The 15018-nt window shown below is 47.9% G+C and overlaps 1 protein-coding gene across 3 annotated transcripts in view; it reads right to left on the bottom strand.

Moving 5' to 3' along the window:
* LOC144170436 (tyrosine-protein phosphatase Lar-like) overlaps positions 1-15018 on the bottom strand; it is an 88592-nt gene that overhangs the window by 49439 nt on the left and 24135 nt on the right. For 2 of the 3 annotated variants that reach the window (XM_077700232.1, XM_077700249.1), the window contains exons 2-4: positions 14344-14446; positions 11513-11639; positions 2542-2566 (exon numbers count right to left, since the gene is read on the bottom strand). In XM_077700232.1, the coding sequence (XP_077556358.1) occupies positions 2542-2566; positions 11513-11590 (103 nt within the window). In that variant the 5' untranslated portion in view covers positions 11591-11639; positions 14344-14446. The remainder of the gene's footprint in view (positions 1-2541; positions 2567-11512; positions 11640-14343; positions 14447-15018) is intronic. The other variant, XM_077700240.1, reaches the window with a different exon arrangement.

Raw genomic sequence — 15018 nt, 5'->3', positions numbered from 1 at the left:
TTCTCTCTCTCTCCCCTGACACTGCGCAATGCCGCGCGCTCTTCAGCGGCCACCTGTGCGGCGCATAGGGCCTGCGCCGAGATTGGCGTAGCCGCGCTCTAATGAAACGCCATTGTCTCTACCCCCCAATCGTGTGTGTCCTTAGTGTCTGACGTAGAGATCAGGCTACTTTCCTTATAATTCAACATAGCTAATCCCCGATATCGCTAAACCCCAACATTGCAAATTCAACCAGAGCGCAGCTTCGCTGGACTTCTCTCTTCACAAGTTGGAAGGGCTGTGATCTATTAAAGGCCACGGCGGGGACACGTTGGCAGCCAGCTGCCGATTAAGCGTGCACCACCGGTCGGGGGGCAGGCAGCAGCAAGTGCAGGGCACGAGCTGGCCAAAATCGGCAAAAGGCGCGGGCTAGACTTACCCAGGGGGCTTGTGCGTAGCCCCCTGGGAAACTTTTATGTAGTTTTTTTCTGATGGAGGCGAAAAATAAAAGCACCCGTGTGTGGAGATTTTAGCGCACATCAGAGATCTCCTGGGGGTCTAAATTAATCCGCAGCCTTTCCCTACAGCGCGGCTGATAGCCTAAGTGAAGCTTCGGAGCGTAAAATACAAAAAAGGGCCCACTTCTCCGGCCACTGTACAGAACGTTTGCAAATGCGAGAACGATGCAGGGAAGAAGTGTGTGGTCTTGGGTTTCTGGTCGCCCAGCTTGCGCGCTTGACCATGCAGTGTAGCATGGTACCCCCCTCCCCACCCCCCCTTGAACACCCGTATCCAAAACGGGGTGCAAAGATGTTCATGTATGCATCCCTGCTGCAGCCGATTCATCACAGGCGCATATTCAGCGTCCATCACTGTACATATGAGACTTACGTGTTTGAATTTTGCATCTAAACCGGCCTGTGCATGGGTGGAGATATTTTTGGCCGAACAAAGGCCAGGTAAATGCAACGGCGCGTAAAACACTCACTCGCGATTGTTGCGTTCCCACCATTAAGCAACTATGAACATGCAACTACTACGGACAGCCACAATAAGCGATAAACCATGAATCCTACGTCACCCCGGTGTTCACGCCAGTCTGTTACTGGCAGAGCTGATTGAAGTCATCGGAAAAAGTCATACTGAATTCTTCGCCGCAAAACTTTCCAACCTTTCTTGTAGGCGAAAAGCTGTCGTTCCGATGCGAGCCCGTGCCCAACCGAACTCTGGGCGACCCTCGTTGCACACCTCACGCGCCCGTGTGCAGTTATCATAAAATTGGGGGATTCCTCCCAGCTTAGCTTGGAGGCATCCTTGGCCACCGACCACATCTGGCCTTCTGATTTTAACGGGGATGATGCTTGCTTTGGCGTCAAAAACAGAAAGCCGTCGAGGGGGGGCCATTCCGTTTCCGGGCGCTAGTTCGGGCCATGACATGCAGACCTTTTGACACAGCGGAACTGGTGCACCCTTGGCGGTACACATGACTTGTTCACGTAAACAAAAGTGGGAATCAATTACCAGTGACACAGCAAGGTTATGATCGAACAACAACTGCACATCAGAGTTCTGCGAAACTAGCTTCCGGCATATCTTTGCGTGAAGCATTGCTGAAAACGCAACGCAGCGTTGAACTTTTAATATGCTCAAAATAGCGGCTCACGCGGGTTCGTCGTCATCATCATCCAGAGTACCTTCACGTCCACCCGCCGGACGAAGGCCTTTCTCGGAGATTTCCGACCACCCCCGTAGTGGCCCTTCCTAGACCTCAAAGTTTTGTATTTCGTCCCTCCATCGCGTCTCTAGTCTTCCACTAATTCTTTCACATTCTCCCGGTATACACTTCGCAAAGCGGATGGTTCGCCGGTTTTCCGTCATTCGCGTCACATGACCCGCCCCAGCCCAGTACTCACGACTTACCTGAACCGAAATATTTTTGACCCTGGCCTGTTGCCTACTCCACAACGAAGTTTTGATATGCTGAAGTGTTAACCCTAGCATTCCTTTCTCCATGGCTCGTTACACGTGCTCACTGTACAATAATTAGCAAAAGTTTATTTACTATACCAACCAGGAACATTCTCCCTCGCAGTTTCTAACACATTTATTTCCGGTAAAGAGTTTTTCTCCGGCGGATCCTGGCAAAAAAAAAGCGCAGCGGGATTGACAGCACAGCTAAGCGGCTTTTTTTTTTTTTTTCAAAAACATTCGCCCGTGGTTTTGTTTTTGTAGTTACCTTTATTTTTGTTTTCTTGCTCCGCAAACTCTATTCCCCGTCTTTTCAATACCGTTTCTTTCTTTTTCAATCCATCTTTTCCCTCTCCCCATGCGTAGGGTAGCCAACCGGACTGTAACCTGGTTAACCTCCCTGCCTTTCATGCACTGTATCATCCTTCCTTCCTTCCTTTGACCAGTGTTTGGCTGGCGGTGGCTAGACCATTGCATAGAACGTTCCTTGGTCCATGCATAATGAAAATAAAATCATTCAGGCCAGTATTAGTGGCCTCAATTTGGTGGGTTTTGAAATTTTATCAGCTTTTCCAAGCATAGAAGTGGTCTTACCTAAGGAATCCGTCAAGCACAGCATCTGGAAAAAGGAAAGGCATGGTTTAAGGCCATAAGGCAACCAGCTGCCATCTAATGATGGTTTAAACAACAGGAAATATGTAGTGCTACACCCAGACGTAAGCAGAGCTATCACTTATGATACGATTAAACGTAACTACAACCATCGCAGAAGTTAAGTCGAGGCGGAACTTTCAAGTCACACCACTAAGATATCAATCACCACGTGTCAGTGACGGTGCGTAGAGAAGTTCTTACATCTTCGTTTCGGAATGCGAGACTCGCAAGGTCTACTTCACGTTGCTCTCCCATTATTTTTTTGAAGACGATAGTCTTTCTTGGGCTACTTGAATTAAACACGACAATTTTGGTCTGCCTGTCTCTCTGTCTGTCTACCTGTCTCTCTGTCTGTCTGTCTGTCTGTCGTGTGAGAGATGCGCGGGGAAGAGACGAGAGGCATTTACGGGGCACGGTTTTGTTCGCAGACATCTCCCAGCTCGGGTTCCCCCTCCTCCAACTCCGAAGCCACATGCAGAGGACGCATACAGGGGCTAACTGGGGTGAGCAGCTTGGTTGTAATAATCAGTTTCATAATCGACACATCTGAACCCGTAACGTACCTTTAAGATTGGGAGGACTGGGGATTTGACGAGTTGAGTTGGGTCATAAGGGGCATAAGTACCTTACCCGTGTATTTACACTCGCAATATTTTCACGAATGACATTTGGGGTCTGTAAAGACGAAAGCTGATACAAAATTCACCATCCCTTCCGTAAAGAAAGATGAGGGAAGCGCGAAAGCTAAAAGTGCGTCCAACCTTCGCTGAAAGTGCGTCCGATCGAAACTTTCGAAGCCCCACAACGCCAACGAAGAACGAACCCATGCGACGATTTTTCGTGAACCAACGATGTAAATGCATACCGATACGTGGTTTGTGAGATAATATTGTACTCCTCCTTCATGATCCATGCGTGTACGTCTTGTCTTATCTAGAACCGTTCCTTTTTCGCGATTTTCAAGCAACCGTTCTGACACAATGGAAGCCCGGTTTCACGCACTCGCCGTGTGTCCAGAGATCTCACCAGAGCTTTCCGGTCGACCAAGCTGTCTATGGGGAAATGCGGTAGTTCTTTGACAGGACGCCATCGGTCCCACTGAGAAAGCTTTCGCTTTAATAAGTTTAATAGCTGCAAACTCGGAGCTGCAGCCCGGAAAGCGCGACGCAAGAACTTGCCTGGGCGTTCTCACTGGCTTCGTTCGCTTGCTGCTAAAATAGTACAGTCGACTCTCGATGATTCGAACTCGCCTAATTGGAGTTTTAGGTTAATGAGAAGTGATGTGCTGGTCCAGGCAATTTTACGTGCAATTCAATGGAACAAATTGCTCAATAATTCGAAGCTAAAACCCATTATGTCGATTGATTGGAAGTTATTTCCTAATAAAAAGCATCGACGGGACCCATTTCTAGACAAAATTCAAAATTTTCAAGCGCCAGAACAGCGCTGTGCTCTGTACTATGTTGGCGCTAGCGCGACTGAGGCAGCGCACAGGTAATAACACGGCAGACTCGCGAGCGGACGCATCTCTCTCCCTCTTTTTTTTTCCTTTTTTTTTCTTTGAGGTCTTCACCCTTCTTTGTTGCGCACAGCGCCGTGTGAGCCGTTCGTGTGGTGGACGCTTTAGGCTTCGATTTTAGCGATAAGTCTTAACTGCATCATGGCAACTAGTACTCTCGACTTGGCGGCGAAAGTCGAGATCCTGGACAAAATCAAGAAGGCAGACGTGTTGCGGACTAATGACAATGCTGTTCTTGTGTCTTTCGTTTAATTGGAAGCTCGGTTAATTCGAAGTGTTTTGCGGTCCCCGCAGACTTTGTATCAACGGGAGTCGACTGAGTGGCACTCAGGCAGCTGCGCCGAGACGGGCTGTGGTGCTTGGGATAAGTATCAGAACGCTTCGGCTGTGTGCTAGTCAGCTGAGTCTGCCCGTAGGTGCTTGAGAGACGATGGAGACGAAGTAGACGAGGTTGGGATAAGGCGAGTTTTATGATTTGCCGAATGTTCGCCTGGGGTCGCGCTTCAACCCTAACACAAAGCGTAGTTAGGCCATACTCGTCCGGCATATCCGGGACATCGCACTCAAAGCTGCGTTCGCGCAACCGTCGGCGCTGATTTACTAACAGACCGCGGGAGCACGGACTCGCCAAGTCTCCAAGCTGGAAAAGTAGCGAACCGGTGCGTGCCCAACCAGCCTTGTGAGCCCGCCTGAGCCCGGGCAACGAAGGGGAAAACGAGCGTCCTGGTTCGTGCGGGCTGCGAGCGGTCGCCCTCAGAGTGGTCCGTCTCGTAAGGCACGGTCTAGAATAGATCCCCGCCATGGTTTCGAGGCAAGAGGAATTTAGCTATAGCATATCGGGGTGTCGGGTTATGTTGTACTGGTCGCATTCATAATGTCACACGCTGCAGGCTAAGCGAACGGCGCCAGTACCAATGCCTAGCCGAGAAAGAGAGGCGGGCATAGGCTGACGGTGCCCACATTAGGCGAATTTCCCGTTTTCAAGAACAAAGAGTAATCACGAGTGTATAAAATGGCTTGCGTGTATCCAATAAATCTCAACTATGGTTACATTAGGTCAAGTGTTGCAAAGTACGAACGTCGTACGTGCGCTACATAATTGCCGAGAAATTTGCATCGTGTTTTACAGCTGAGCTGCATATGGATCCCTTCTCGGGACTACTTCGTGTCGTCACTGTCATCAGACTACTTTTTGCGACAGAGACAACTTTCTCGCGAAACGCTCTGTAGCTCTAAATGTAATGTAGATATTTCGAAAAAAATTATATCGCAATTGTCCGCTGAGACGACTTTACCATTACAACGAATTTAATTTACTTGTCAGTATTAGTTAGTCTATCGAGGAATTGTAAACATTTTACAATTCCTGTTTGCTGTCAATGCATTGACTTTACAGAAGGAGTATGATTTCAGAAAACGTCTGTAACTGCTGTTTTGTCGGAACTATCCTAAAGCAAATGATTTAGTTATACTGCTCAAGAGACTGCACAACAGCAGGGAGTTTTGTCCCAGCCGGCATCATGGATAATAATAGACATCAAGCCGCCCCTCTCAAGCCATTTCAGTCGCATCAGAAAGCCGCTGTGTAAAGCACAGCCCCACGGTTGCCTGCGGAAATAAAACTGTAGTCGTACCAAATTTATTGAAGCTAATTAATAAGAATTATACATTTAAAATGACAAACAATAGCGTTTTTTTATTTATTTCGAACAGTTGCATTCTGTCCATTCATTACTTTCATTATATTATTTTTGAAACAGATCTAGCTTGAAATTACTGCCTCATTCAATTATGGTCCATAACTCAATCAAAGTGTGTGTGAACTCCAAAAGGCGAAAGTTTGTGACGAATCAACAACTGGGCTAGTTGCTACTACATCTTTAACATCTCGAAGTATCGCACTCTTCACACGTACAGAAGGAAAAAAAAACAGCGCTGTGGTTTGTCTTTTCCCTTCTTTTGTCCGTGTCAAAAGAGCGCTATTTCATAAGGTTTGTGAACTTTCATGAACGCCCACGCGTATCATTGTACATTTATGTGTTTTCTGGTGTTTTCTTTTTGTTTTGTTGTTGGTAAAAGAGTTGCCTCTTGTATTGCTGTGGCTCGCCCACAAGTGATTTGCTCTTCCGCAAGCACAAAATGTGCAGTGAAATTGTTCGAGAAATAAAGTTGTATGTATGTATGTATGTATGTATGTATGTATGTATGTATGTATGTATGTATGTATGTATGTACGTACGTACGTATGTATGTATGTACTATGTATGCATGTATTTATGCATGTATGTATGTGTGTATGCATGTATGCATGTATGTGTGTATGCATGTATGCATGTATGCATGTATGTGTGTATGCATGTATGTATGTACGTATGTATGTGTGTATGCATGTATGCATGTATGTGTGTATGCATGTATGCATGTATGCATGTATGTGTGTATGCATGTATGTATGTACGTATGTATGCATGCATGTATGTATGTATGCATGCATGCATGCACGTATGTATGTATGTATGTACGTATGTATGCGTGCTGTATGTACGTGTGTATGTATGCATGCATGTATGCATGTATGTATGCATGCATGTATGCATGTATGGATGTATGGATGTATGTCTGTACGTATGTATACATGCATGTGTGTATGCATGCATGTATGTACGTATGTACGCATGTATGATGTATGTATGTGTATATGCGCTCGTAGATAGAATATTCTCAAATTAGGATTTGAACGCATCTGTCATTCATTACGCAATACATGTTTCGCTGGTATTTTAACAGCTTCGGCCGAGTGTCCATCACTTATACAAGTACTGCGAAAATATAGCTTCCCACCATTTTCCCTACAAAAATGTGATATCCAAAACAAGGGCTCAGCGAGAATAGCTGAACGACGACCGAGAGCACATTCGCGGAACGGGTGCGGTTAAGAGGAAGCGTACGAGGCCAGCGGCCTTTATGCACGCCGCTGGCCCTCTGACAGCGGCTTGCTTAAGCGCTTGCTGCCGGGTCGGCTGTATGCAAGCGGAGCCGCACTTGCGAAGCCCTGCGTCACTGTCACGCATGCACGGAACAATGAAAGGGCATTAGCAAGCGGCAGGCGCTGCAGATGACGCCAGGTTGCCGCTGCACTGCACGCGCTGGAGCCGCTCGCGAGACTGCAACAGCCTGTTGTTGCCCCGCTGGCGATGCAGTCGATCGATCACGGGGTGATTGATCGGGTTGCCTTGCCGTGGCTAGAATCACTTTAAGGCTTCCTCACTTCCGTGAACTCAAGATGAGTAAGATAGAGCTTTCACGAACTTTGAGGCCCTACATAATGCAGCGGTGCAAAGGGCAATGGTTTAAGGTTAAACAAGTATTCCTAAAAAATTATTGATTCTGAGCCCTGTTCCCGTGATTAAACAGCAAAGCTGTTGAAATACTAATGAAACAGGTGTTACAAAATGAATGACAGATGTGCGCTGGGTATTGATTTGACAATTAACACTTTACTTACGAGCGATGCGGCGGAGTCGCGTGAGAAACAAAACCTTTCTAACTGGCGATGTAGCATTTTCCTGAAAATATTAGCCTAGTGAACTGGGCAGAAATTAAGCTTTACCTTGGCGGTCAAGCATGAGGCTGTGCATTACACGGTGTGTTCGTGATGTAGCGTATGGGCTAAGCGGCGGTGGCTTCACGTCATTTATATTGAAACGGCGCCCTACAATTATTCATAATACTTGCCGAGCTACAACACCCCGTGATTATGTAGTCGTTTCAGTAATCCAATGTCGTATAAATTGTTTCTGGAAAGTTCCGCTAAAACACGAGTTACAGCCGTCTTCTGTAGCCATTCTCCTTCCGTAGAATTTCATGCATTGACCGCAGACGGGAATCCTGAATTGTTTACTGCCTCTGACCAGGCCCTGGTGAACTAACTAATTGCTAAATTTTTTTTAAAAATTCTGTGTAATGACAGAGGCGCCTTAGCGGCCAATTGCACTAGGAATTTTTATTCTCAAAATATCTACATTAGCTTGAAAGTTACAGACCCTTGACGAGAAAGTTAGCTTTGCCGCAAAGCGTATTCTGCTGACGGCCCACGATACGAAGAATTCCCGAGGAGCGAACAATACACAGCTCCGCTTTAAAAAAATGATAACTAATAGGAAGCTCCTTTGCCCACCTGCTTTTTTTTGAATAGCGGAATGCAAAAAGCAAGTTAAGCACCTGGCATTTATCTCTTACGGTACCTAGAAGCACGTGTGTACTACAGTCGGAGTGCGGGCGTGGAAACGTGTGCCGCATAAATAATAATCATAAAACTCAAGGTTGGTTTGTCTTTTGAAATAATTAGTTGGAACATTAGATACTATTACAGCTAGTGGGTGTAGCATGCACACGCACGCAATCGCACGCACTGCTTCTGAATGAGGAACGGGATACGATTGCGCTAGACGCAAATGAACCGACAAATATTTTCTTGGCGCCAAGGATGCATCACATCTCATAATGAAAAAAAAATTTTTTTTGAACTAATTCTTTTCTACTAGGTACTGGTAAGAACACAGAGTACGATGACAGGCAATTCCCCCCTTTACACACGCACACACACTGCTCCTCGGTACGCTCCTTAGAACGCGAGCAGCGAGTGAACGGCCTTGCCCCTGTTGACGAGAGGGTTCATGGGCACAGTAGTCGGCATAGTGGGAGAGGCAGTTCGCAACTCCAAATTTGTGGGGAAGTCTGGCAAGAATGTGCATAACAACGAAAATTTCTTCGTAGCAGCACCTATATCGCACTGTTTTGTAGAGGAAGACAGCATTTACAGTCGCTGGCGATAAGGCACTCTGCCTCGATGACACACTGAATCATCTACAGCAACTTCAGGGAGCGCACAGCAGCGCCGAGTTCGTCATTGGTGGGAGTAGACACCGTCAGTGAAGCTGAGGGTTCGTATTTCGATCAAAATGAGAGGCATTCTCCTGTGGTTGTGGAAGGGACAGCAGTGGCGCAAGGAGGCTGTTTCAGAGGGGCAATAGCGCGTTTGCAGCGCTCATGCACATTTTTAGGTATACGCTTGCGTGTGGTTTCACCGTCCGTTGCGCGTGAGAGCGGGCTGCAAATGCGCTTCGTTGCGGGGCATAAATGACGACTCGGTGAGAATACAGTGTAGGCGGAAGAAAGGAACGAAGGTGGTCGTTTACTTGTGTTCTTTTATTTCTTTTGCCCTCTGCTTGCTAACGCGGGTTTTTTAGTTGTCCGCAAAGGTTACTCATAGACTGTGCCGCTGGCTCATCGGCGGCTAGTCAAGTTCCCAGTATTTTTATTTTTCATGGAGGTGAATTTTGCAAATGACCGTTTGACCAAGACTTCGCCGCACGTTAAACGAATCTGTAGGAATCCTTTACGACGCGCGCCTCATTTCAGGACGAGACTGAGGACCAATGACGTATTGAAGCCAATTTATCCTCCTAAGTGGCGCCGGCAACGGTAACAACTGCCGTAAAATTAAAAAAAATAAGACGTGCGCAGGGACGAAACGCAAACGCCGTAATAAAAATGCAGCATGGTGGCCAAAAAAAAAAAACAGTACCAATCAAATGACGGCTACCAAACCCCCGATTGCGGCGCCCACACAAGTGTAGGCGTTCTGAAGGCGAATTTCAAGAGTTTGCTCCGTTCACTTAGGAACACGTCTGCCCATTGCACTCGTCCTCTACTATGCCCCATTGTTTTCACCGAGGAGGGGTTTCTCGCGTTAGTGTCAAGTGGGATGCATCCTCTGCGGCAAGGGACGGAATCCGCCTAGTCATCCCGCTGCTCACATTATTACAGGGGAGCAAGTCTTCCTCCACATACTATTACTAACGAACGGGTCACGACGTCGAGGAGTCATGACGTACGCGAAAAACTTTGCATCAAGCGAAGCCCATATCACATTATATGGGGAAAAAAAACAACGAACTGAATGTGTTTTCTTTTTCTGGTACAATATGATGTATACTTGACCCTAAGCAAAAACGTTGCGCGAGAGTACATAGACACGCAGTCATGGCCTAGCTTCGTCACCATTCTCGAATGGTGCTGACGTTGACTACGACGATGGGTCGGGATGCATATGCGTAGATGGGTACATCACGACACATCATCGTCGCCAGCATTATGTCTCTCTGAGCGCGATCACGATCCTCATGAGAGACGGTGGCGCACCACACGCGCCGACATAGAGTAATGCTTTCATCATGGAAACACGCCCCCACCCCCCAACACCCACGCACGCTCAGACGGGACAACACACACGCGCGCGCGCACACACACATAAGCTCTCCCTCCCTCCCTCCCTCTCTCTCTCTCTCTCTCTCTCTCTCTCTCTCTCTCTCTCTCTCTCTCTCTCTCTCTCTCTCTCTCTCTCTCTCTCTCTCTCTCTCTCTCTCTCTCTGTATTCCATCCCGTTGCGCTCAAAACGGAAGACTGTAGTTATGCTCCAAACAGCTGAAACCTTCTCAGCATCACTCATCAAATTCACATGTCATCTTTACCCACGCGCACTTATCCTCCCATGTAACCGAACCTCATTTCGTTAATAGACACTTACAGGAGATTTTCTTTTCGTGTGTGTTTAAGTAAAGCCTCGGCATGATGAAATCGCTTTATTCGATTCCTCCTTCATTCGGAGTTTTTCGCAGTCCCAGAGTCAGTGCAAGGAGAGACAATTGTCTCCTCTTTTAACAAAATTCCGCTTATAACGAAGTCAGTTTTCTGTTTCGAAGACTTCGTTGTAACGAGGGTTCCCTGCACACGCATGAATGGACACTTGGGTGTGGTTTTGTGTATGAAATAATGCTTAAACAGGCGAGCTTTATAGTCGCACGTGGTATAGGCACAAAAGGTAACAACGACATGTGGGAACCTATTGAGCGGATTTTGACGGTACCCGCCGCGGTGGCTCAGTGGCTAAGGCGTTGTGCTGCTGAGCCGAAGGACGTGGGTTCGATTTCCGGCCGCGGCGGCCGCTTTTCTGATGGAGGCGAAAAGCAAGAACGCCTGTGTGTTCGAGATTTCGGAGCACGTTAAAGATCCCTGGGCGGTCAAAATTAATGCGGAGCCCTTCACTACAGCGCGCCTCATCGCCTGTGTAGCGTCGGCGCGGTAAACCCCACAATCAACCAATCAATTTTGACGGCGCGTTGCACGAAAGCGAGCGTCCGACTCCCCGCGACCAGGGCGCGCATCTTGTGAACTACAGGCACCCGAGCCCCTTCTGAACTATGGCCACTGAGCCTGCAGTGCGCGCCATCCCACCTTCTCCTGGTGACGGCCCAACAAATGGCCCTCTTCCGACCTACCCTCCCAACGCCACTGAGGATGTGAGTTGTGAGCGCTTTTAATCCAGCTCACCTCGAGGAACACGCACACTGCTGTCGCCGCTGCCGCAAGTGTCCCGCTCGGTGTGAAAAGCCGGTCCCGTTGAGCCATAACCTCGGATGTGGCGAGCTTCGATCGGAACAGGGACAACAAGAAGAAACTGCGGCAGGGTAAAAAAGAAAGATACAAACCACAGCGGCTCTTATCGGACCCGGCAGATGTCGTTTCAGCCTGCGAAAGGGTAGTGGAGTAAAAATACGCTTGTATCGGCAGGATGGGGGCAAAGAATGAGAATACTGTAGTTTTCCGCGAGGCTTCTGGCAGTGCTTCCAGCTCAAATTGATTTATTGCTCGCCAAACTACCTCGGGTCTCTTTTTTTTATTTTTTAGCCCGCGCATTCCGTAGGCGGGCAGGTCGTGTTTTAGCCCTTCGTGCTCTTGGCAGACGACCGGAGCCCTTGCCAAGGAGAGATAGAAAACAGTTGGAAGAAAAGAAAGACCACTGCTCTTTCTTATCCTTTCTTTTCCGCGGGTCTTAATAACGAGTGCGAACCGATCAGAACAACAAAAAGCGGAAGATAAAAACAGTGACATTGGTGGTTCGACTAAGTGCTGCTGTATGCGTTTCTACGTGAGTAAGGGGATGAAGCCTTTACTAAATATAAAACACTCTCGACACCCCCTACTGTATACGAGCCATGACGTGAGCGGAGATGTGCGCCCCATCATTGACCAACCATAGGCCGCCCGCAATTCCCACACACCACTGGAGCCTGTGACGTCGCTCATAATTGTGATAACACAGGGGTAAGCAATTATTTTGGGGTTTACAGCACCAAAGCTATATACAGGGTAATCAAAGTTAAGTCGACATTTTTTTTTTAAATACGCGCTTATGTTTACGCGAAGACGACCTCTACAGTGAGGTTATGCGTCCAGTGGGACACATAAATAGAAAGTAATTATTGATTTCTGGCGCTTAATTAACTTACATTGGTTAATAAACTTTTTAGTGGCTACAGTAACCAAGCATGTTTGTATTGGAAAGTTGGACGCAATCATGTTTCTACGCAGTTTCAATTGGCAGAATTCTTCTAGCGCATCCGTAGTCCGAGATATCAGACGGCGAAGTTTAATTGCCGTTCGCATGATTACGCATGCAAGACAGTCTGCACCGTCGCAAAGCTCCTCCCTTCTGTGACGTTCATGCTGTGTACGGTGTTTAGTTCGACAAAGTGGTGGAGGCACAGGAAAAGTGATAACTGGCACCCATTCATTCTTGGCTGGCGTTATCGCAATCTGCAGTACTCGGAACCGCTATCGAAATAAAGAACAAAAGGGAGGAGCTATGCGCCGGTCTTGACTTCTGGCATGCGTAATCATGCGAACGGCAATTAAACTTCGCCGTTTGATATCTCGGACTACGGGTGCACTAGAAAAATTCTGCCGATTGAAACTGCATAGAAACACGATTGCGTCTAACTTTCCAATACAAACATGCCTGGTTACTGCAGCCACTAAAAAGTTAATTAATCAATTTTAGTCAATTAAGCCTCCTACATCAATAATTACCTCCTAATTATGTGTCCCCCTGGGCGCATAACCTCACTGTAGAGGTGGCCTTCGCGTAAATCTAAACGCCTATTTTTTAAAAAACCTGTCGACTTAACTTTGATCACCCTGTAGAATGCGAGGCCGCCCTTGCGATGAGGGGTTCAGATTAGCATGCACCACCCGGAATCTTTCGACACACAGCCAACGTCACGGGCTTCTTTCGTACTTCGAAAGAAATTCTGAGCCCTTCCACCATGTGAAAAGGGAATTCCAGAGGGAGCTGGTGCTCTGTTGGGATTTTCTACGTCACGGACCAAGGACACCCGATTTGTGGGTAGAGCCGATGGTGTTTTAATATAGAGCGGCTACGCCAATCACGGCGCAAGCTCTTACGCGCCGCCAAGGTGGCCGCCGAAGAGCGAGCGCAATTGCGCAATGCCAGGAGTAGGAAGTACTGGGAAGTACTGGGCGCAAAGATGCAAGGAACACGGCAGCTACGGTGGCGGCAAGTGACAGCAATGGCCAAAAGTAGACTAACCCACACAACAGGATCAAAGCATTTTACACCCTTTGCGTGTTACTCAGCAAACACAATTACGTGAGAGTGAAGTTCTAAGAGCACAATTATTACGTCACGAAAGCGAAGTCACTAATTGACCTTTTCTTAACTTGCTAAACGCAAACAACGTCTATCTGACAAGACCCAAGAAGAACGAAGCGCATCTTCGTTACCTTGTCGTCATGAAACAGCTAGCTAACGCATTCCTTATTGTACATTTTCTGCGGCTCGTGTAAAACCTTTTGCCGGTACTGGCCCAACCTTCAAGCAATTCTCGCGAAAACAAAACTTTTTTGCTTTCTCTTGCGATTATTTTTCTTGTGACGTCCAGCCTCGCGCTGAAGCTTCCTCTGGTGAGCGTGATACGAAGCCGCTTAGCGGTGTTTTCGTGCTGTCAGGATAACTCGCGCACTTTGTTACTCAGGAGCAAACTCTCTGGGATTACAGAAAGGCTTCCACGCTATCACCACACGGATGTGCATTTTGGAGGAAGCAAAATTAGATGCAACGTGAGTGAATCTCTAACGAGTACACAGGCACCATATAGTGCAGCGGGTTCACCACGCACACAATCCCGTCGGCAGGATTTTTTTTGTTTTTTGTCAGGGCCATTGGATGTCTCGCTTGCAAAATTTGTCTGTGAGGAACAAAGAACACTGAAGGGAGGGAGTTCCTTCGTTGTCGTCCCTTCCTTGTGTTGTTCGTCCTTTCTGGCTGGCTTTAGAAAGCAGAGCGTGAAAATCGCGCTTACTTGACGTCAGTTGGTGCCTGTCCACTGCTTGCCGAGGCTCAGGTGGTTCCTCGCGCGTGCCCTCGTCGTGTGCTTTGCCACAGAGCTTGCCCCCGCCGTGTCGCTATATCCGCAGGGGAAAAAAAACGCGGAAAGAGAAAGGGGGAAAAAAGCGTTCGACTGGGTCTCGATGCTTGGGCCGCTTACAAAACATCCCGCACGGGTGAACAAAGCCAGCGATGAACCCTTTCTCATGACGGTGGGCCCGGAATTGCAATCAAGGAGCTTCCGCTTGACACATGCAGTAGGAAGGGGGTACAACTGTGGCACGCTCGATAGCGGCCGCCCTGCGGTGGCCTAGACGAACTCCAGTAACTGAGCAGGGCACGTCACGACCACAGCCTCGCAGCGAAACGTGCGCCGCTTGCGCCAATTTGTTTGACAATTGGACGCGAACACGTGGGCCGCGTGCAGCCTCCGCAGCCTTCATTCGGGGCCCGACAAGTCAGTGAGTGAAACACTTTATTATACGAGAGGCCATGGGGCCCTGGGGGGAGCAAGGATGAGGGGAAAAGGGCAAGGTCACAACTCGCACAACGAACATGGTTGCAGTCTTGGGGTCCTAATCACAAAATGAACACATCAAAGTCAGTCAGTGGCACCAAAATGCACAGTTCACACTTAAATGTACAGTTC

This window comes from Haemaphysalis longicornis, unplaced genomic scaffold (genome assembly GCF_048455015.1).
Source record: "Haemaphysalis longicornis isolate Haplotype H1 unplaced genomic scaffold, Haemaphysalis longicornis Haplotype H1 scaffold_1, whole genome shotgun sequence".
In the NCBI taxonomy this organism is placed as follows: domain Eukaryota; kingdom Metazoa; phylum Arthropoda; class Arachnida; order Ixodida; family Ixodidae; genus Haemaphysalis; species Haemaphysalis longicornis.
The sequence above is the reverse complement of the archived record's forward strand: the minus strand, read 5'-3'. Positions and strand labels throughout refer to the sequence as shown.